General features: G+C 40.8%; 4 protein-coding genes and 1 long non-coding RNA gene across 5 annotated transcripts; 2 read left to right on the top strand and 3 right to left on the bottom strand.

The window, feature by feature from the left end:
* Positions 1–636: 636 nt before the first annotated feature.
* On the bottom strand, positions 637–948 carry LOC145517796 (histone H4). The gene has a single exon (XM_081520981.1). It carries the CDS (start codon positions 946–948, stop codon positions 637–639), a length of 312 nt encoding a protein of 103 aa, XP_081377107.1.
* Positions 949–5,996: 5,048 nt separating this feature from the next.
* On the top strand, positions 5,997–6,866 carry LOC145516468 (histone H1.3-like). Its single transcript, XM_081517710.1, has one exon. The coding sequence runs from the start codon at positions 6,058–6,060 to the stop codon at positions 6,721–6,723; it is 666 nt and encodes a 221-aa protein (XP_081373836.1). The 5' UTR covers positions 5,997–6,057; the 3' UTR covers positions 6,724–6,866.
* Positions 6,867–6,929: 63 nt separating this feature from the next.
* Positions 6,930–11,713, top strand: LOC145516471 (uncharacterized). Its single transcript, XR_014061415.1, has 4 exons — positions 6,930–7,110; positions 7,703–7,836; positions 9,677–9,903; positions 10,917–11,713. It is a non-coding gene; the product is annotated as an uncharacterized LOC145516471 (long non-coding RNA).
* Positions 11,532–18,674, bottom strand: LOC145516469 (histone H3.1). Its single transcript, XM_081517711.1, has 2 exons — positions 18,167–18,674; positions 11,532–13,894 (listed from the first exon to the last, which is right to left on the bottom strand). Exon 2 carries the CDS (start codon positions 13,690–13,692, stop codon positions 13,282–13,284), a length of 411 nt encoding a protein of 136 aa, XP_081373837.1. The 5' UTR covers positions 13,693–13,894; positions 18,167–18,674; the 3' UTR covers positions 11,532–13,281.
* Positions 14,814–18,668, bottom strand: LOC145516470 (histone H4). The gene has a single exon (XM_081517712.1). It carries the CDS (start codon positions 18,642–18,644, stop codon positions 18,333–18,335), a length of 312 nt encoding a protein of 103 aa, XP_081373838.1. The 5' UTR covers positions 18,645–18,668; the 3' UTR covers positions 14,814–18,332.
* Positions 18,675–22,562: the final 3,888 nt, after the last annotated feature.

A 22,562-nucleotide genomic window follows, 5' to 3' on the forward strand; every position in this document is an offset into this window, starting at 1 on the left:
AAATCCGGGAGTTTCCGCAAACTCATGTCCATCGAGGCGGTGATGCCATCCAGCCATCTCATCCTCTGTCGTTGCCTTCTCCTCCTGCCCCCAACCCTTCCCCCAATCCTTCCCAGCAACGTTCCCCCCACCCGAGTTTACCAGCAATGGCTCCATCTGTCTATAGCTATCTGCAATGTTTCCGGTAGGAGGGAGGTTGTTTCAGTCTCAGGTGCCCTCTACAAGACACTAGCAGCTAGGTCAGTGGAACATTCTAGCAAAGTTCATTTTAACTTTTGTGGAATGAGATGAATTCAAACACTTTGAAATTAGAATACATTACACTTCCAGCTACAATCCACTCCAACTGGGGAAAAAAAAAACCCTGTAAGTTCCACTGCTCGAGATTTCCCTCGGCTTTGTTCTATTAACATGTCTGAGAACCGCCATGTTGAGCCGTCTAACTAGAAAAAAAAAAGTGAAAGACGAACAATGACTAGCTTGCAGTTAAAATCGCAACCTGCTATTGCCATTAGATACCAGGCATAATACCTCTGGCTTACTCGCTTGAAAGTAACAGCCCTCCTTATGACCAAGTGGGTGGCCCTGAAAAGGGCCGTTTTGTAATAAGCAGAAGCTTCGTAACTACATAGCAATTTAGCCGCCGAAGCCGTAGAGGGTACGGCCCTGGCGTTTGAGCGCGTAAACGACGTCCATGGCGGTGACAGTCTTGCGCTTGGCGTGCTCGGTGTAGGTGACCGCGTCCCGGATCACGTTCTCCAGGAACACCTTCAGCACCCCGCGGGTCTCCTCGTAGATGAGACCGGAGATGCGTTTTACACCACCACGACGAGCCAGACGGCGGATAGCAGGTTTTGTAATACCCTGGATGTTGTCCCGCAAAACCTTACGGTGGCGCTTAGCGCCTCCTTTTCCGAGCCCTTTTCCTCCTTTACCTCTACCAGACATAACGGAAAACAACTATTTTTTTTCCACCACCCGAAAACCAGCTGCAGCCCTCTATATATCAGTTTTGCGGACCTTTTAGGAAACTGAAACAGCGAGGGCGGGAACTAGACTTCTGCCCCCGCCTCTTCCCTACCTGAATGAGCGTTTGCTATTGCCTAGAAGGGAAGGGGGCGTGGAAATGCTACTGGGTGTCCGACCCTCCTGTTTCCTGGTTGGGGTCCAGAGTCGCTGGTTTTGTGGTCTCTAGATATGTCCCTGCGGGTTTTCTCAATTAATATTGTACAAGTTTCCTCACCGTTTTTATTATTTAATAACAGGAGGCTGTTCTGCCACATCTGTCTATGAAAGGGAGAGAAAGCAGAATAAAGCTAATTGTAAATGTGAAGATACTTTAAAAAATGTATTTCTTAAAAAACCCTAGCAATACTTATCAAATTTGGCTGATCGTCAATGTTTCCGTTTGGCAAAGCTTTAGATATACATGGTTTCAACATTCCTGATAAAGCGGGAACTTCAGGAAGGGGAGATAAACTTAACTGAATTTCCACTCTATGCTCAATTGATAAAGCACTATTTACATTGTGAACATGAAGAATCCCAAGCTTGAATACCTAATTCTGTTCTAATAAGTAGCATTGTTGCAGTCAGAACTGGTGCTTTCTGATTCTGGGGTCTAATGTCCTTGCCATCCACCATGAATCTCTGTCAGTGAAGTATTGAAGATACAGCATGATGCACTGTAGTGGTGGATTAGTTACTAAGTCATGTCCAACTCTTTCCATCCCATGGACTGTAGCCCTCCAGGTTCCTCTCCATGGGATTTCCCTGGCAAGAATACTGCAGTGGTTTGCCGTTGAATAGGAATTTGCAAACTAACCGCATTTTAAAAATTATTGACTGAAATGTTCTTCATGTTAAAAGGGTAGCTGAAGTTCTACACACCGATGATAGGTATTGATAAGTTTACTAGGCAGGTGCCAATATTTACTCACATTCCACAAATTCACATTGAATGCCTTCTATGTAACTACAGAGGTCATTAAGAAAAAAATCCCTTCTTAGCTGGTGTTTACCATATCGGCAGTCAGAGGATTATTATTTCCTGAGTCACAAGCTTTTGAGATTTATTTCAGGTGTGCTTACCTGTGGATCTAGACAATTGGTATGATCTGCCATGCTCTTTAGACATGATCTCCCATGCTCTCCTTTTTGAAAAAGGCACTGAACAAGAATCATTGATTCATCCATTTAACAATTCAGGATCTATTATATTCCAAGTACCCGTGTACAAACAGTGCAGTAGTCTCAGGAGACAGATTCGATCCTGAGTCGGGAAGATCTGCTAGAGTAGGAAATGGCAACCCACTGCAGTATTCTTGCCTTGGGAAATCCCACGGACAGAGGACCCTGGCGGGCTGCAGTCCATGGTGTCGCAGAGTCAGACATGAACGGTTGAGTAGGCAGTTTTCAGGAGCTTAGACTTACAGAATTTCAGGACCAACCTCAAGTCTACTGAACTGATACAGAATTTTAAACAATATCTCCAAGTGGGTAGTTTGCTCAAACCACTTGGCCGATTTGAGAGTGTTGTTGTAGAGCTGTGCTTTCCTACCCACTAGCCACATGTGCTCATTTAAATTTAAATTAGTGAGAATGAAATCAGATTAAAGAAATAATTTCTTCAGTCACTAACTACCATTTAATAGGTGCTCAATACGAGAAGGCAATGGCACCCCACTCCGGTACTCTTGCCTGGAGAATCCCATGGACGGAGGAGCCTGGTAGGCTACAGTCCATGGGGTCGCAGAGAGTCAGACACGACTGAACGACTTCCCTTTCACTTTTCACTTTCATGCATTGGAGAAGGAAATGCAACCCACTCCAGTGTTCTTGCCTGGAGAATCCCAGGGACGGCGGAGCCTGGTGGGCTGCTGTCTATCTATGGGGTCGCACAGAGTCAGACACGACTGAAGCGACTTAGCAGCAGCAGCAGCAACCACAGGTAAGTGTAGTGGTTGTGCAGATACAAACACTTCTATCTTTGTAGTAGGTTGTTTAAGACTGTATTTTCACAGAAAATTTCTTCTGGAGAACTTCTAGCCCAGTCTGAGAAATGGAGTGTGGTAGATATGTGAGAATGAGACTTGCTGCCAGAACTGAGGATTGGTGTATTTTTGAAGTATAATAGAAATTAGTTAACTTCTAGATGTACCAGATATTACAGATAGAAGGACATTTAAAGAAGGAAATTGGAAATTTGAGTGTAGTAATGTTGTTTTAGGAAATTAAATTAATAATATATAGTTATGCTTGGAGGGGAGTTTCAAGTAGGAGCATGTCCTCAGGTGAGACCATCTGACCGAAAATTAAAATGTATGTGATTTCTCATTACCTTTCTGAACACATGATTATAACACAATGCTCTATTTGTTATAGCATCCTTATTTTTAATTTGGCCTTTTTGATATTTAGTGAACATAGTCACTGTTTTCCTTAAATGTTTGAAAATTAATGAATTTTAGAATGCTTACATACAGCCCCCGTGGCTTGCCCTGGTGCATACTACCTATATCTTTCACGGTCACTGGCTATGGTCGAGTGCGGTGTTGACACCAAAATTGAGAAGACAAGAAGTTGTGAGACGTCCATCACTTGTCTCACTTTAGTTTTTCTTATTTATTTTTTACATCTATAAGGTAAAAATAGTTGAATTCTTAGTCTAGTAGAAAAATTCACTGTTTTAGGATCTATGTATATTTAGGATTCAAAAGTAATAAGCACAAGTTTTTTTGGTGGTCTATAAGTCATAGGAGAAGCTTTTCAAATTTACAGTCCCATGGGGATGATCCTGCTTTGAAGAAACTTGTCCACACTACAGTTAGAGAGTAAGTACTTGGGTCTCAAGCAATAACAATATCTACATGCAGCACAGCTCCATCATTCTATAAGTATCTGGGGAAGAACTTTTCAGGTGAAATGATGTCTCAATTATTGTCCTCTAGGAAAGGCAGAGACTACCTATAAACAATGGCGCGAATGGCCCTGAGCCCAGTGTCTCCTCACTTATTTGGTACCTAAATAGCCATGGAACCAACAGTGGTTGCATAAGAAAGAAATTGTGACATCTGCTGTAGGAAATACTTTTCACCTATCTTAAACTGAGTACATATAAGTTAGGGAACAATTTCAACAAGTATTCAACAACTGATATTATGACTACAATGATTACCAAAATAGTAAAGTTTTAACCATCTGAATTTTACCTGTATCTTGAGGACTGATAGTATTCGGCTCTAGCCAAAAAAGGAAAAAGGCCTATATAATGTCCTTGAAAAGACTGTTACTGTTGCTATTGACAGTGATATCACTGAGGATCACAAGCAGCCCTTTTTCCAGACACTCATAAAATACCTGTCCTGGAAAAATTGGAATGTTCCATAGCCAATATTATAAGCCTCCCTCTTTATACACTGTATTTGTATTTGGTATATAACATGGTCTCAAGTCCCAGAGTCTTAGTTTTAGACAGTGCCAGTCCACAATAACTATTGAAAAACAAACCAAGTGATTTCTATGTAATTAGTTAAGTATGGAGAGATGACATCTTTAAAACTGAATATCCTTTCTTGGAGTTATATGAGAAAATTCTCAAGTTACTATTGAACATAGGCCAGACTACTTTTTGAAAGTAGGGATATTTACTAGAAAAAAAATCATAACACCAAAATATCTTTCCTGTTTATTTACTTTGACAAAGATGAGGCTTAGTTTCAGTATTTATTTGATAGATACTAATTTTCTGCTTAATAATCCAATATTTACGCAATTCCATTAGTTCTGCATGTTACAAAGAGATGGAGTAGTAAATCAGCCATATTTGCTATGAAATGTTAGTTCAGCTCCTCAGGTGAATATATTCAGCCAATTAATTTAGCTTGTGACAGTCAGCTTTGTATTTTGCTAGTAAAAACTCAAGGAAAGTTATGAAGACTCAAGAAGTGATTTAAAGGAGAATTTTTTCTTCTAACCCCCGTGTGCGTATTTGCAATGTTGAAAACAGTTAAATCAAATATGTATTTTAAGTATCATTTTGGAATACAGGAAATATGTACACAATTGTATGCTAAATATTGGAGAAAAAAGGCTAATGGACAGATTGTCATTAAGAAATTTACAATACTAACCCAGGTGTCTGTTTTTTGAGCTTAGAGCTGGTTAATTGTTATAGAACTGCCATTCTAGGTCTTCATGATTCACTTTTCTTCATTGAGGATGTAATGAGGGATTTCTAATGCCCATTTTGGGTCTAAAAAATCTATTATACTAAGTTCGAAAGAAGATTTTAAAGACTCTCTTTGGAGCTGTTTATGTAGAAAAACAAACGGAGCAGCCCCACACCCCATCCTTCCAAAAAACCGTTTAAATCACGAAACACTGCAATCAAACCCAGTTTATAGTCTCGTCACTCATAAACTTTTTTAAAAAGTCTATTTTTGCTAAAATAGTTATCCATCTTGTACGTAGAATTTTCTACCCCAGTGCCAATTCCCAGTGCTTAGTGCAAACAAGTTGCAGGAGAGCTGTGCTATTGCTCCAGCGAAAAAACCGATTTTCCTTGTATATTTCAGTAAAAATGAGGTTATTTATATAGGGTTGAAAAGAAAACAATGTGTATGACAATGCCCTGGAAGAAAGATTTGCAAAGGAAACAGAGAGAACTAGTAATTTTAAGGAAAATCTGAAAGTTGTCTCAATTTGACCGAAGTTTCCAAGAGAGTTGGGGGAATCAGGAAAGTTTCAGGGAGCCGGATTTGAAACTAGGTATAGCAAATAAGGCAGGAATGAAGCCTGAAGAGTCTTGGATCAGTTTCCCCCACATGCCTAATTATTTCGTGCCCAGGTTTCTTATATTTTTCTTCTTTTTTAAGGGGCAAAAAACACAGCCACTCGGCAGAGCCGAGGAGTCCTCCCTAGCCGCGCGGCGCACAGAGCAGGCAACCAATCATCACTCAGCGACTCTCTATATAAACCCCCAGCCGGCGGCGCCCGGGACACGCCGTTCTGACAGTTTACTCTTACTTTTTTTGGCTTTCCTGGCTAAACAGAAGCATGTCGGAGACGGCTCCGGTTGCTCCTGCTGCTCCCGCACCTGCAGAGAAAGCACCTGTTAAGAAGAAGGCAAAGAAGTCTGGCGCGGCCGCTGGAAAACGCAAGGCGTCCGGGCCCCCGGTGTCCGAGCTCATCACCAAGGCTGTTGCCGCCTCCAAGGAGCGCAGCGGCGTGTCTCTGGCCGCGCTCAAGAAGGCACTGGCGGCCGCCGGCTACGATGTGGAGAAGAACAACAGCCGTATCAAGCTGGGTCTCAAGAGCCTGGTGAGCAAGGGCACCCTGGTACAGACCAAGGGCACCGGGGCTTCCGGCTCTTTCAAGCTCAACAAGAAGGCGGCCACCGGGGAGGCCAAGCCCAAGGCGAAGAAGGCGGGCGCGGCCAAGCCCAAGAAGGCTGCCGGGGCGGCTAAGAAGCCCAAGAAAGCCACGGGCGCGGCCACCCCGAAGAAGGCTGCCAAGAAGACCCCTAAGAAAGCCAAGAAACCGGCGGCGGCTGCTGGGGCCAAGAAAGTAGCCAAGAGCCCGAAGAAGGCGAAGGCAGCCAAACCGAAGAAGCCGACTAAGAGTCCGGCCAAGGCCAAAGCCCCCAAGTCCAAGGCAGCCAAACCTAAAGCTGCCAAACCCAAGGCTACAAAGGCCAAGAAGGCGGCCTCCAAGAAGAAGTAAATGTTGAGCGGCACCTCCTGCTTTGAAAATCTCAAAGGCTCTTTTCAGAGCCACCCACTAATTTCAGGTGAAAGAGCTTAACCGGACATTTATCCCTAGGTTTATCAACGAATTTTGTAATAAAAGTAATTCTTTTTTTTAAATTTGCCGCTCTACTCTGATTGGCCAGCTGAGTATGCGTCCGGGTGCGCGCGCACCACTGGCTCAGCACCGTGATGGTGGTCAGTCATCTAGTGCGAGCGCAGTGGCTGACACCGCTAGGCCTCAGGGATGTTGAGCAGGACGCTGCCTTCTGCGGTGGTAACAACTCCCCCGAAACTTCAGTTCTTTGTTGAGGATTTTCAGCTGCGGGGGCGGTGGTGCTAGGTGTTTACTGTACGTCTTGAGGTGGGTCGCGTTCCCAGCTCCCGTATCTCTGCCTTCTACTCCAGCACCGCGGTCTGGCACACGGGGACCCCGGCCTCGACCCTTGGGGAGCAGACTTGGGGAGCAGTCTCTGGGAAACGAGCCTGGCCTGCGAGCAGCTGGTTTTTGGCCTTTTCTCGTGCTTTGCCGCCCTGTTTTCTTCGTCCGTACTTGTTAGGAAAAGAGTGCAACTTGACGAAGGGATTATTACAGTCTGATGTTTCTAAGATTTTCTTTCCCGTTGGTTTGTAGGGTCGGGGAATTAGCCAATCAGGACGCACTCCTGGTCCCATTTGCTTGGTCTCCAGGAGAAAATACTGCGTCAATTAAAGATTGAAATATAAGGACTTACGTATACTTGGAAGCAGTTGAAAAGCTTGCATTTCCCTCACCGCTACCCCCCCCCCCCACTTAATGAATGTAGTCCTATTCGAGGGGTCTTTGATACTATTGATGTTCTGCCTGAATCTGCATAATTGTTCCTCCTATGCTGACAGTGTGAACTGCTCAGTCTGACTTTTTTGCGACCCCATGGACTAGCCCACCAGGCTCCTCTGTCCTTGGGATTTTGCAGGCAAGGATCATGGCGTGGGTTGCCATTTCGCTCTCCAGGGGATCTTCCCGACCGAGAGATCGAACCTGTATCTCCTGCATTGTAGGCGGATTTTTTACAGCTGAGCCACCGAGGGAGGCAACCCTAACACTAAGGTATAGTAAAAAGTGTTTAAAAAAAAAAAAGTGTACAATCCACTCCTGGCGGTTTATAATTTACCCGTTTATCAAATTCTTTCCTGCTAAGATGTTGATAGGGCCCAGGGAGCCATGGTTGGCAGTCTCATATCTTTTGGTGGATAAGTAATGAACAGGGAGATAGAAATAATTAAGTTTTGGGAAACGCAAGGAGAATGCTTAGCTCCTCGAGCCACAGTAACCAGGGCAAAATAAATGGCTCTAGGAAGATGGATGTTTCGTCATTTCCACTTCATCCTGTTTTTAATTTCAGGGGAATGCCACTGTGTTTTACTGATGAATCTTGACAAAATATGAGTTTTGTAGACCATTAGGGAGTTGTAAACATGGATGGGGAACAATTACATCTTATTTTACCAAACTAAATGCAGTTAAGCATTTCCTTTTAGTATGTCTGTAGGCACAGGCAGTTACAATGGATTTTTGCAGACCTTATTGAGTTTTTCAACAGTGGCTGTCACAGATGTTTTTATATCACTTTGAAGGCATGAAGATATCTTGAAATAAAGTTTACATCATTCTGGGTCCTTGAAACTGACATTTGTTATTCCACCTGTTGCTCCTTGTTATTTGATATGACTAAGGAAACACATTATATGTACTTAAATACATTTTAAAATTATATTTTAATATGCCTTTCTTATCCTGTATGCTTTTGGTATTCTAAAACATGGTATTGAAAACGTGTTTATCGGTTTCCCCAGGGTGTCCGTAGAGTCCACCATACAAGTCATGGGTCCCTGAGCAGATTGTCAGTGGGCAAATACCTCATGGTTGAAAGGCTTCATCTTCTTTATTTGCTTACAGCATACCCCCCCCCACCTTACTGGTTAATAGTTTATTAAATTTTAGTTTTTCAATTTTAAAGAAAATAAATGTAGCCCATGATTATCTTTCTAGCTTTTCTAAATGGGATTTTATTTTTCATCCATTGCAGTTGTATTCCATACTTTCTTCTTTCTAGAAAGAGCCAAAAATTCCGTCTCTTAGGAGAGTGGTTTGGTTGAGAAGGATATTTGGATAATAGGGAAAATGTGAAATGGTTACTCAAGAGTCTTTTTGAATATAACAGACTGCATCAATGGGGAAAGTTAAGAGGGAAGAGACCTGTGAGGTCTTTAATACCAGAATGAGGTTGGCTTTTGATGAAGAATGATGAGGAATAAGAATTATGTAGGAATGTGACATTCAATAAGAGTGGTTACTATACAGTATCTGTAGTTCATTACACTTTACAAAGCTCTTCTATGCCTACCTCACTATAAAGCTCTTTCAGTAGGTATAACTAAACTCCTTGTTTATTATTATTATTATTATTATTATTAATGTGTACCGGGTGTCTTTTGGGATCTAGTTCCCCAACCAGGGATTGAACCCAGCGCTTGCTGTGAAAGCACCAAGTCCTAACCACTGGACCACAAAGGAATTCCCAATGCTGTTTGTTTTACAGTTATGAAAATTGTGGCTTAGAAAGATGAAATGGCCAGCATCATCTTATCAAAAAATAGTGCACCTGAGTCTCAAACACAAAGTCAAAATTTCTTTCTTCCTAGTGTCATTTTCTGTGCACTGGTCCCCATCTATTATGCCTACTGGAAAATGAGTTCTCTATTTCCTTTTTATGCCCATCCAGATAGACATAACATTCATGTATTTTTGTTTTAGACCCTTTGAGAGCTATCCAATTCACAATCTCTTTGTAATGTACCAGAAGCAATTAAACATCATTCACTCAATGCTCTTCTAGTTTTAGTCTGGTTTGTGCTAATTAATATTCACATTCCTTTCCCTTGGACAGTTTCTAATTTCCAAGGAAATCAGAACTTGTTTAAATCTTGCTCCATCTTCCCAAGTTTTGTTGCACTTCAAGCAGCTTAAAATGAACAACTTGGGAATGGGTTAAGAAGACGGCTTGATATTCTGCACCAGGAAGATGAAAGATCAGAAAGCTTATTCCTGTCCCAAAGCCACATCCCTAGGAGAGCATTCTGAAACATTCATCCTTGGAGTTCTGATGTTCTTTTGGTGAGTAAAGGTGGTCTGTCAGGTACAGTGGCAAAATCTAGGCTTAGGAAAACTCAGCAGATCGACATTTAAAGATGACAAATATCGTACAGGAGCCTGTAAGAGTAGTTGTCTGCAAAATATACTAAAGGAAAAAAAAAAGGGTTTCTTAGCTTGGAAGCTGTGAAGGACATGTTCATATTTTCTTAAATGCAGGAAGGTAGTTAGGCATATGACATAAATCTAAGCCAAATGTATTAATAATCTTTCAAGGCAGCCCGAAGTTACTATTTTCTTACTTCTACTTAGTAATTACCTGACTCCTTATACCTGCAGGAGGTAGACTGAGTTCATGTCACTGTGTGGAGGCCTTGATTACTCATGTCACTCAGCCACTAATGCAGGTAGATGTTTATATAGTAGTAGTAGTGAAGTCACTCCGTCGTGTCCGACTCTTGCAACCCCATGGACTGTAGTCCGCCAAGCTTCTCTGTCCATGGGATTCTTCAGGCAAGAATACTGGAGTGAATTGCCATTTCCTTCTCCAGGGATCTTCCTGACCCAGGAATTGAACACATGTCTCCTGCATTGCAGGCAGATTCTTTACCCACTGAGCTATGAGGGAAGCCGATGTTTATATAATCTGACATTTTCTCTTCTCTCACATTCTCTCCTTGTCCTCTTACACCTGGGATGATTCCATTGCTTCCTAACTAGTATTGTAACCAGGTTGTTCCTAACTGGTTCTTCCTAATTAGTTTCTCCATCCCCTAATTTCTAAATTCTGGTCATCTGTCTTATAAAAATTATTACTTGCTCCCTATTAGCCTTTGGTTCAAGTGTGAACTTTATAGCCTTTTGTTATTGTTGCTTTTTTTGTTTGTTTTGACAATTTTATTCATTTGTAATTCTCTCCTTTCTACCTGGAATAATCTTTCAAATTTCATCTCAGGTTCCATCTCCATGAATAAGTTCTCCTAATTAAAAAAATCTAGTTTCCCTGCTAATGTGCTTTGATGACATTAATATTTCAGTACCATTATTATCATTGGAAGGACTGATGCTGAAGCTGAAACTCCAATCCTTTGGCCACCTGATGCGAAGAGCTGACTCATTTGAAAAGACCCTGATGTTGGGAAAGATTGAGGGCAGGAAGAGAAGGGGACAACAGAGGATGAGATGGTTGGATGGCATCACTGACTCAATGGACATGATTTTGGGTGGACTCTGGGAATTGGTGATGGACAGGGAGGCCTTGCGTGCTGTGGTTCATGGGGTCATAAAGAGTCGGACATGACTAAGGGACTGAATTGAACTGAACTATTATTATCAAGGGAATATTTATAATGCATCTTTTCTCTCATTAAGCTAAACCCTAGGTCTTGTTTTTCCCAATATTCTAGGTGTGTTTTTAATTGACCAATCTTTAAAATCCTATCAGATGGTGGGATTATCTCCAGAGAATCAGATTCGGTGATTTCCTTTACTGTTTTTCTGTATGAGGCTAAGGGTAATAAATCTCAGCCCCTTCTAACCACTCTCCTCCTAATGGCTTAACTTAGGCACTATACTAGCTCCTTTACTGCCATCCAAGGTGTTGGGACTTCTGAAAAGAAAGCCATCTCCAAATGAAAACAAAAGAGCAAATAATCAAAAAACCTCTTTAATATAACACCTTTGCAGTAAGTCTTCAAATGTACAATATCAAAATTTACCTGTGTGCATATGTGGTAGGCAGGATATGGGGAAAATATGAAATGGTATTTCTGAATCATCTTGATTTTTTAGCTATCATTTCCATAAAATAAAGCTACTGATTATTCAAAGATTATATACTTGTGTTTAGTTTACATGTAGTTATAGGCAACCAAGTAAGCTTGAAATGGTTATATTACAAGTTAATGTTCCAACAGGTACCTATAAAATGTCGTGTGATTTAGATTTGTGACATTTTCCCAATTAAATCAAAATTCATTATAAAAGGTCTCATATTAAGCACTAACTTTTCAATGTATTTAAAATTAAAAAAAAATTGTGTGTCAGCTATCAACATCATTGTTTAGACAATGAGCAGAAAGGCTAAAATCTGTCCATTTTACTGTTTTATTTTTATAGCTGTTCATCAATTCTATTTCTGTGCAATTGGCTGTAATAATTGTAGTATAATTGAACACAGTTTTATGTGACCCTGTACATTTTCAAAATCTACCCATTTCCTTTAACATATACAAAAACATTTTGATAAATATGTCAGTTTTCCTATGACAGCTCATCCTAGGAATTAAACCTCAGGGGTAACTACTGAGGATCACACTAATACTGTTGTTAGCTATAGTAATGCTTTAAGGGGAAATGTTTTTGGTTCTACTCCTTTTTACGTAAAACGTTTTTAGTTTCAGTCTCCTCATTTGTAAAGCATTAACAGAATAATAATAGATATTAGCAGATAACTATTGAGTTTACCTAATATTATGGAGCTTTCACAGACTAATACATGACTTCTGGCCAACTCAATAATGCAACCATCAGTTTATATTATTTCTATATGATAAAACTATTTAGCATTAAGCTAACATGAACTCTTATCAATCTTTAACTCCTGTAATCAGCAATACATTGAATGGTAATTCCTCTTTGTCCAACGATTTTTATTTTAAATTCTAACTTCACTAAATTTGAGAATTTAATACAGAGAACTGCTCTAGATGTTCTCATGGATTTAATATAACTAGATGTTTTTTGTGCTTTCGTGGGCCTCATCTCTTGACATCCATCATCTGGTGAGGCAGAAACAGACATTAAAAAACTCACTGTGCTAAAATCTCAAAGGAAGTACAGAACATGGAGAAGAGTTCTAATATGGAATGCTTTTACTTGGCATTAAAAATCTTACTTTATTATTGGAATTATGAATACATTTTCTTTCCTTACAAGGGTCAAGGCTTTCCAGTTCTCAGCATCCAAGTCTCAATACCTGACAGACTTCCAGAAACACTTATTTCATGTATAAACTTCTCTTTCTTACAATGGCTAACTTGGTCTGAGCACTTATGTAGACTTGTTTCTGTTAAACTGACTACCTGGTTGTTTTCCCTTAGTGATTCCTAAGGTAAAACAGCTCACACACACACACACACAAAATACATGGTTGACGCCTAAATGTGCAGAACTACATACAGTAAGGCAAAATGGAGGTTTAGGTGAAGTCGTGGAGGTAGTTGCTACATTGACAACTTACAAAGATCGTAGGGCTTCCTAAGCAGCTGCGTACACATAGGTTTCCTGAAATTCTGATAAACCTGTGTTCTACTAACTTATTACAGCACCCTTAATAGATTAAGTGATTGGCTCTGAAAAGAGCCTTTGGGTTTGTTATTATCAGTCGACAACTAAGCCAACTTACGCCCTCTCCCCGCGGATGCGGCGGGCAAGCTGGATGTCCTTGGGCATGATGGTGACGCGCTTGGCGTGGATGGCACACAGGTTGGTGTCCTCGAAGAGCCCCACCAGGTAGGCCTCACACGCCTCCTGCAGCGCCATCACGGCCGAGCTCTGGAAGCGCAGGTCGGTCTTGAAGTCCTGCGCGATTTCGCGCACCAGCCGCTGGAACGGCAGCTTGCGGATCAGCAGCTCCGTGGACTTCTGGTAGCGGCGGATCTCGCGCAGAGCCACCGTGCCGGGCCGGTAGCGGTGCGGCTTCTTCACGCCGCCGGTGGCCGGCGCGCTCTTGCGGGCCGCCTTGGTGGCCAGCTGCTTGCGCGGCGCCTTGCCGCCGGTGGACTTGCGAGCCGTTTGTTTTGTCCGTGCCATAGCTAGCCTGTAAGACAATGGGACTGGACGAGGAGGGGGTGCTCCTGTATTTATAAAGGACCAGAAGCACTCTGATTGGATTGTGGATTCCTGTTAGTCACGGGTTGCTTAATTCCAGAAGTGCTTAGAGCTATTCAACATTGGTTCATCCATCCGGTGCAAATTTCGGATTGGTTCATTTCAATCAGCAGCCATCTTCCCCCTTAAAAAAAAAAAAAAAAAAGCTTTTTCCCAGTTGCGTTATTGATAATACACTGTAAAGTATGGTCCACAAGCACATTAGTCATTTAGTATTCTTGAACTTTTTTCCTGTTTTGACATACAAAATAAAATGTGTTAGTGAAAGCCCTTTAGAATTCGTACATCTGCCATTTTCTGCATAGTTAACACTTTCATCAGGATTCTAATCCCGATAATTTTCTCGTTTAAGAATTCACCATCTGAGCATCTCGAGTCCTATTTCACATCTACAGTTAATGTCTCATTCCCTGTAACATGGTCTTTTAGTAGATGTGAAAAATTTTGTATTATTAAGGGGACACGCAGCAAAATCCCAATATTCTAGAATCTCTAGATCTTTCCCTGTTTGACTCAAAACTGGTAATTTGGCTCTATTCCATGGTTTTGACGCATTTAAAATGTCAATCTGGGGATAATGGCGACATCCGTCCACAGAAGCTTTGCAATGCGCAACCTTAAAAAGATGGCGGCGATCGAGAGCTTTTAGCACACTGCAATCGGCTAAAATCTCGGAACTCTTTCCGAGTTTCAAGGTGTCGGAGACAAACCCACCCACAGTGCTTTTATGAAGACTTGACTCGGCTAGATGACAGAATTTCTTAGTTTTCATATCCAAACTCGAAGACTTTCCTGTAATTAAAAAGTTTTATCGATTTTTTAATTGATTTACGTCACGTAACAGTGTTCTAAATCAACCTATAGGAAAGCATGAAAGCTTTTCTTTTTGACCCAGTAAAGAAAGCAGTTTTTGAACCCTAATTTACATACTATTAATCTATTGGTCAGTTTATGCCCAATTAAAGATCAGATTTGTGAGCCTTTGTTTGCATACGTGGTATAAATACTTGTGATGTCTTGTTCTCCTTGGGTTTGTTTCCCCATTTTTCTTGCTTTGTTGTCCACGCCAGAGATAGCTAAATATGCCCCAGCCTCAAATAATATTAGTCGCTCAGTGGTGTCCAACTGTTTGCGACCCCCATGTAATGTATCCCATCGGGCTCCTCTGTCCATGGAATTCTCCAGGCAAGGAAACTGGAATGTGTTGCCATTTCCTCCTCCAGGGGATCTTCCTGATCCAGGGATTGAACCCTGGCCTCCTGCATTGCATGGCAATTCCTTATCGTCTTAGCTACCAGAGAAGCCCCCAGCCTCAAAAAGGGGGTCCAAAAAAGGTGGTGACTGAGGTCCAGAAGAAATATGGCAGGAAAAAGAAAACTGGGCTTAAGGAGAACTGTTCTGTAGAGGTCTGTCTATAAATGTTTAAGTAGGTTCACTTGGACACTGGCATCTCGTCCAAGGACTTGGGCATCAAGAACTCGTTTGTCAAAGACAACATCGAGCGTATGGGGGGCGAGATGTCGCGCTTGGCTCATAACAAGTGCTTGACCATCACAAAGTGGTGGACCATCACATTCAGGGTGATCCAAAGGGCCATGTGCCTGCTCTTGTACATGGAAATGGCCAAGGACTCAGTGTCCAAGAGCAAATTACACTAGCTCCAAGTAAAATTTTTCTCTATCTCTAGCATTCCTCAATGTCTCTTTATAGAGCCACTCATTTTTGTGTATTGAGAGCTATAATATCAAGAGTTTTCAGCTTTTTGCAATATTTTTTTTAACAGTCATTCTTTAAAACTTAGGAAACCATAATACGAGAGGTTAAATTTTTCTTCTTTAGTGCAGCAAAGAATTTGAAATAATTGTGTAGTGTAATAAGTATTAGGAAATTCTACTATTCTGGTTTTTGTGTTTTTGTGCCTTAAAATCTTTTAAATTGTTCTTATATCCATTCATTGTTTAGATTTAAAATTTTTCCGGTGAGTACCTGTGGACCTAAAGTTGTTTAATGATGGCACTTGTGTTTCGGTTCCCTGTTTCAAATAATACGTACTTCACAAATATTAGTCATGAGAGCGTTTTAGTACAAATAGGCTCAAAATGTTACACAGTGTATAGGCCTACCTAGGGTATTTAGTGGAATCTCAAGAGTTTAATCTCAACCACTAGGGTAGACTATTTCAAAGGTGATTGTTCAACTTTGCATTAAAAAAAAAATTCACTTTATTTTCCTTGAGTCTATTGTTGATATAATTAATCCTACATTGTGCTGAAGCAGGGTCTGAAATCCTCATTTTAAGTCATGTTTTAATTTTTATATTCCCTACCTTCAGTCAGCGGTAGGTTCTGTATTCATTTATGCAGGTGAGGGGGAAAAAAAATCAAAAGAGACAGAAATAAGATGTAGAAGTGCAGGAGGATAGCGGGTATGGAAAGAAATGGGTAATTTTCCTGAAAATTTGATAGTTTCTGTATCGCTGAAAGTAAAATAACATCGATAAATTGTTTTCAGTACTTTTCACGACTTATAGACTTGCTATTTGCTGTCTCAGCTAGGCACTACAAATGTACATGCCATGTATTGTGTGTTTGCGTGGAGTACAGAGGTTCATCTAATTGTGAAACAATGTTCGCCTTAAAGTTTTTGTTTTTAAATTTCATTTTCCCCTTAGATAAAGATTGTAGTTTCAGTTAAATGTATCTGTTATTTTAGATGACATGGGTTGATGAAGATTCCAAATGTGCGGGCTGTCTTTATTGATGGATAACAGATTGCCTTGAAGTTACTAGCTTCACACATGTATTAGCGCACAGATTCTGTGAGTCTTGGAATGGTTTATCTGGGTCCTCTATAAGGATGCTGTTGAGGTGTTATGCAGGATTGTCGTCTCTTGATTGTTTGGGGGAAATATATGCTTCCAAACTCACTTAGTGGTTGCTTCTTTGTAGTTTGAGGACTGAAAATCTTATTTCATTCTTGACTGTTGGCTTGAAGCCCTTATAGGCTGCTAGTCTTCCCTCTGTTCCTAAAGATCTTTCTGAGTTTCTTGTCATTTGGACCTGACAACAGGGATGCTTGGTTTGTGAAAACCAGCATGCAGGACTTCCCTGGTGTGCCGGTGGTTAAGAATCTGCCTCCCAAATTAGGGGATAGGAGTTTGATTCCTAGTCCAGGAAGATTCCACATGCCACAGGGCAACTAATATCGAGCCTTTGAGCCAAAGCTACTGAAGCCCGCGCACCCTAGGGCCCGTGCTCTGCAACAAGAGACATCATCACAATGAGAAGCCCATGCACCGCAACTAGAGAAAGCCTGCGTGCAGGAATGAAGATCCTTAGCAGCCAAAAATAAAATTTATAGTAAAAAACCGAACCAGCATGCAAGAGATTGGAAGATGTTACAATCTTACTGATAACCTAATCATAATCACAAATTTTTTTACATCCTGTCAGCTATGATCACATGTCTTGATGGGTAAAAAGAGGTCACAGGTCACATCCATAGTGCAGGGGCTTGATCACACAAGGGTGAACATTAAGACCAGAAACCGTTGTGGGCCACCTTAAGAAACCATCTCAGGACCCAGTAGAACCACAAAGCAGTTAACCAACACTTGTCTCTTCCCTCCCTCTTCCTGTCACACCTGCCCCCACAGTACTGGGATTGGTTCAAATGGCCTGCAGGTAGGAAATCTACTTAAGGAAAGGGCACCTAATACCTTGAAGTCCTTTTAAACAGGCCTTTGCCAGTGACTTTGTCTTGGAGCCAAGACAGATGTGTTTGTTCAGTTATTACTTTGGGGACTTCTCTCCCTTGTTCTTTGCCAATGCTGACATATGAAAAGACCTGGTGTGACTGAGTCCCCAGCACAGGGCTAGATGTCCACGTGTTTATAGCTAGCTTTCTGACGTTATACATGAGAAAAGAGAACCGGAGGTTCATCAGATGAATTAGTTGTTGCTTTATTACAGACTACCATGGTGTAGATTTGACAAGGCAGGAAACAAATCCCAAACTCTTTTTAGATTAAAAAAAAATTTGATCTGGCCGTTTATGGTCCTCGTGCCCACCTAAGCCTCCTCACGGGTCCCTTCACTTTCTTTAGTTCAGTCTTTCATTGTACCTCGTCTTGAGTTTCTTTCCTAGCAGCTGTTTATCAGGTTTTCTTGAGATGTGAGGAGGCTATTAAAGTAGTACTTGCATTTGCTCACCAATGGCACTTAGTGGTTATTATCAAACAATGCCTCACTTAAAAAACTTGTAAAATTCACTAATTTTGCAGACCAAGGGTTCCTAGTAACAGAGCTGCACAATTTAAAAGCCATTATGTGGCAATATAACTGCAACATAGGGCAAACATTTAATGCACAGGTAGGCAAGCATGGCAGTTACTTACATCCAGAGATCACAAGTTCACTAAACCCCATTTTCTCGTAATAGAAGGTAAAAAAAAAAAACAAAACATAGAAGTTAAACGGCACGAGCTCTTTCAATCGAATAGATATGTGGCCCTGAAAAGGGCCTGGTAGTCTGATCTAGAAACCTTGTCTGTGGGTTCCGGCCTAACCGCCAAATCCGTAAAGAGTGCGTCCCTGACGCTTCAGCGCGTAGACGACGTCCATGGCCGTGACCGTCTTTCGCTTGGCGTGTTCGGTGTAGGTGACCGCGTCCCGAATCACGTTTTCCAAAAACACTTTCAGCACCCCGCGAGTTTCCTCATAAATGAGACCAGAGATGCGCTTGACTCCACCGCGACGAGCCAGGCGACGGATCGCGGGTTTAGTAATACCTTGAATGTTATCCCGCAGAACCTTACGGTGACGCTTCGCACCTCCTTTCCCAAGGCCTTTTCCACCCTTACCGCGACCAGACATCGTTAAGACCAAATCAGGAAACTTAAGCACAAACTTAGCTGTGTGCCACGATTTTTTATAGTCAGGTCGCGGACCTATTTGAAAACTACGAAAAAAGGCGGGTAGAGGGAGGGGCTCATTCGTAACCTAATTTATCCCAGCCCACAAACGCCTGAGAGTCTGTGGGGCGGAGTCGAGAAGAGAAAATTTCTTTGCTCATGCCCTGAATTTCACCTGAAAGAGTCCTGTTTAAGGGCATTTAAAAACATCCTTTTGTTTATTAAGGGACTGTACCTATTAAGGCAACATCTGTTTTCAACTTTGAATATTTAAGCTAAGTCATTGACTGAGATTTTTTATTGCCTCATTCTTTAAACGCATATCTGAAATGCAAACGAGTCCCTGGGAAGCTTTTTTGTACAATTTAAATGAAGGTGACATAATTATCGTGGTAAACTGATCTTAGGAGCAAGGAAATTGCTGATATCCATTGGGAAACAAGGTTTTCTCACTGATGTGTGTTACTCGGAGACATGACTCTATTGCCTGAGCCCTCATTACCTGCTACTTTTTCACTTTCTGAGGTTTAGGATCAGGTTTGTGACAGGTGTTTCCTCATTTTCAATTTATTTTTATTTTGTTTTTCATTTGCAGGATGAGAATGTTAACTCAGATATCATAAAGGTGTTTGGAAAATTAAAAGGTTTATTTTTGGCTAAATGTTTGTTTTTGAGTACTACTGTAATTACCGGAGGAAATTCCATCTTCATGCTCCAGAGATTGACTTTCTCCCCAGTATTACTGTTATTTTTTAATTTGTGTTTTACTTTTGCTTTAATTTTGTGCCCGCTGCCTCACGGCATGTGGGATCCAATTCTCCATCAAGGATTGAACTGACCCCTTCTGCAGTGGAACTGTGAAGTCCTAACCACTGGAAAGGTGGGGAAGTCCTGCTCCCCAATATTCTTAAATCTCTCAATCTGGTATTTTGCAATCTGGGCCTATGTTAGTCGCTTTCATAATTTCCACATTCCTATGTGTGCAAACTTTTTATTTAAGAAGTCAGTGCTAAACTTTTGTTGTTTAGTTGCTAAGTCATGTCCAGCTCTTTGCAACCGCCATGGATATATATATATATATAGTTCTCTATATATATATAGAGAGAGTTCTCTCTCTCTCCCTCTATATATATATATATATATATATATATATATATATATAGTTCTCTCTCTATATATAACTATATAGAACTATATATATATATAGTTCTCTCAATTGAACCAGCAGTCTCCATTGAGATCTCCATCACTTACTATGGGGTGTCTCTTCCCCATTTCACTTATGAGTAGCCTTTCTGAGCCTGTGTAGATGGGAGGTCTTGACCTGGAGAATGAGGAATATGTGGTATCTTTTATCTAGGCAGGGCTCAACTCCTCTGTTTCTGCTACTACTCTACTCTTTGTTTTGGAGTATATTCCACAGGGAACAAACTCCAACTGCTCAGCCTGGAGGTATCTATCGCCTGCCTCTATGTGAGAGAAATTGAGCCTTGGAAGCAAGGAATAAAGGAGAGTCCATGACATACAATATACAAGGCCACTGAAGGATTCTGTGAAAATGTACTTTGATCATCTATTTACTATTGATTGTAAGTACCAAATTAAGTGAATTTACTTAACTTGCAAAGCCCTTATTTGGTAGAAAGGCAAATCATTTTGGTAAGGTGAAACAGATATAACTCCAAAGATTTATAACCTCCTGTATTAATAGAATAATGTTAATAATCTTATCCTAACATTTCTTTCTACATTTTCTATAAATACTCTAATTTCTTAAATGTTCTTTGAACTTAATACAGTATTTTACCTGTTGGTTCATTTATTGAAAAGTGAAGCTCTTTGACACAAGTTCATTTTTATTTGTTGATCATGATTTTTTGTTTAAAAAAAATGCAATGAGATATTATGTGCTTGTGACTGGAGATTGTGACATTGGAAGTAAACAGTCTAAGACATGTGCTGTTCCTTTCACCTTCATCTTTAGGTCTTGGATATTGCACACTTGTCTCTCAATGCCATGTCAAATCATCATTGATAAGCAGCACATAGTAAGGTGGAAATTGCAGAAAGGAAAGCAGATTCTTCATCAAGCATGGGTTCATTGTGGACCAAGGAAATGCTCTGATCACTACAGAAAAACCTCTGAAATCTGTTAAGATATATCTAAATATCAAATTAAGGTAAAATAGTGGACTGAATTTCCTTTCGTTGTCATATGAAAATATAATCTAAAAAGTCTGCAGATGTGTTTTTTTGTTTTTCTAAAGGAAGGTATTTCTGTTTAACTATGTATTATGCTGAACCTACAATACATTGGCCACCTGATGAGAAGAGGTGGTGATTCATTGGAAAAAACACTGATGCTGAGAAAGTCAGAAGGGAAAAGGAAAAGGAGGTGGGAGATTTTTGTCAATTACAGAGGAATATTTCTCTATCCAGTATAAAAGAAAAAGGTTATAATATAATTGAATATATCTTTTTGATCTAAATTGCTCTTTTGACTTTAATTCAATCTTCTTCCTTTCTTCCCTGATTGTGATGGTGGTGGTGGTAGTAGTGGTAGTGGAGGTTGCAAATATTTCCTCTATACATCTTGATTTTGGATTAGCAAAGGAAAAATAAACAGGATTATTAAATGTATATTTCTTACATATAGAGGAAGAGCCCCAGTTCACTTCAGTTCAGTCGTTCAGTCATGTCGGGCTCTTTGCAACCCCATGGACTGTAGCATGCCAGGCCTCCCGGCAATCACCAACGCCCGGAGTTTACCCAGACTTATGTCCATTGAGTCGGTGATGCCATCCAACCATCTCATCCTCTGTTGTCCCCTTTTCCTCCCACCTTCAATCATTCCCAGCATCATGGTCTTTTCAAATGAGTCAGTTCTATGCATCAGGTGGCCAAAGTATTGGAGTTTCAGCTTCAGCATCAGTCCTTCTAATGAATATTCAGGACTGATCTCCTTTAGGATGGACTGGTTGGATCTCCTTGCAGTACAAGGGACTCTCAAGAGTCTTCTTCAACACCACAGTTCAAAAGCATCCATTCTCAGGCGCTCAGCTTTCTTTATAACGCTCACATCCATATATGACTACTGGAAAAACCAAAGCTTTGACTAGACGGACTTTTGTTGGCAAAGTAATGTTTCTGCTTTTTAATATGCTGTCTGGGTTGGTCATAGTTTTTCTTCCAAGGAGCAAGCGTCTTTTAATTTCATGGCTGCAGTCACCATCTGCAGTGATTTTGGAGCCCAGAAAAATAAAGTCAGCCACTGTTTCCACTGTTTATCCATCTATTTGCCATGAAGTGATGGGACTGGATTCATGATCTTAGTTTTCTGAAGGTTGAGTTCTAAGTGAACTTTTTCACTCTCCTCTTTCACTTTCATCAAGTGGCTCTTTAGTTCTTCTTCATTTTCTGCCATAAGTTTGGTGTCATCTGCATATCTGAGGTTATTGATATTTCTCCTGGCAATCTTGATTCCAGCTTGTGCTTCATCCAGTCCAGCATTTCTCATGATGTACTTTGCATATAAGTTAAATAAGCAGCATGATAATATACAGTCTTGACATACTCGTTTCTCTATTTGGAACCAGTCTGTTGTTACATGTTCAGTTCTAACTGTTGCTTCCTGAAATGCGTACAGATTTCTCAAGAGGCAGGTCAGGTGGTCTGGTACTACCAACTCTTTCAGAGTTTTCCACAGTTTGTTGTGGTCCACACAGTCAAAGGCATGGGCATAGTCAATAAAGCAGAAATAGATGGTTTTCTGGAACTCTCTTGCTTTTTTGGTGATCCAATGGATGTTGGCAATTTCATCTCCAGTTCCTCTGCCTTTTGTAAATCCAGCTAAATATCTGCAAGTTCACACTTCCTGTAC

This window comes from Giraffa tippelskirchi, chromosome 8, assembly GCF_054371585.1.
Source record: "Giraffa tippelskirchi isolate mGirTip1 chromosome 8, T2T-mGirTip1v1.2.pri, whole genome shotgun sequence".
Classification (NCBI taxonomy): Eukaryota; Metazoa; Chordata; class Mammalia; order Artiodactyla; family Giraffidae; genus Giraffa; species Giraffa tippelskirchi.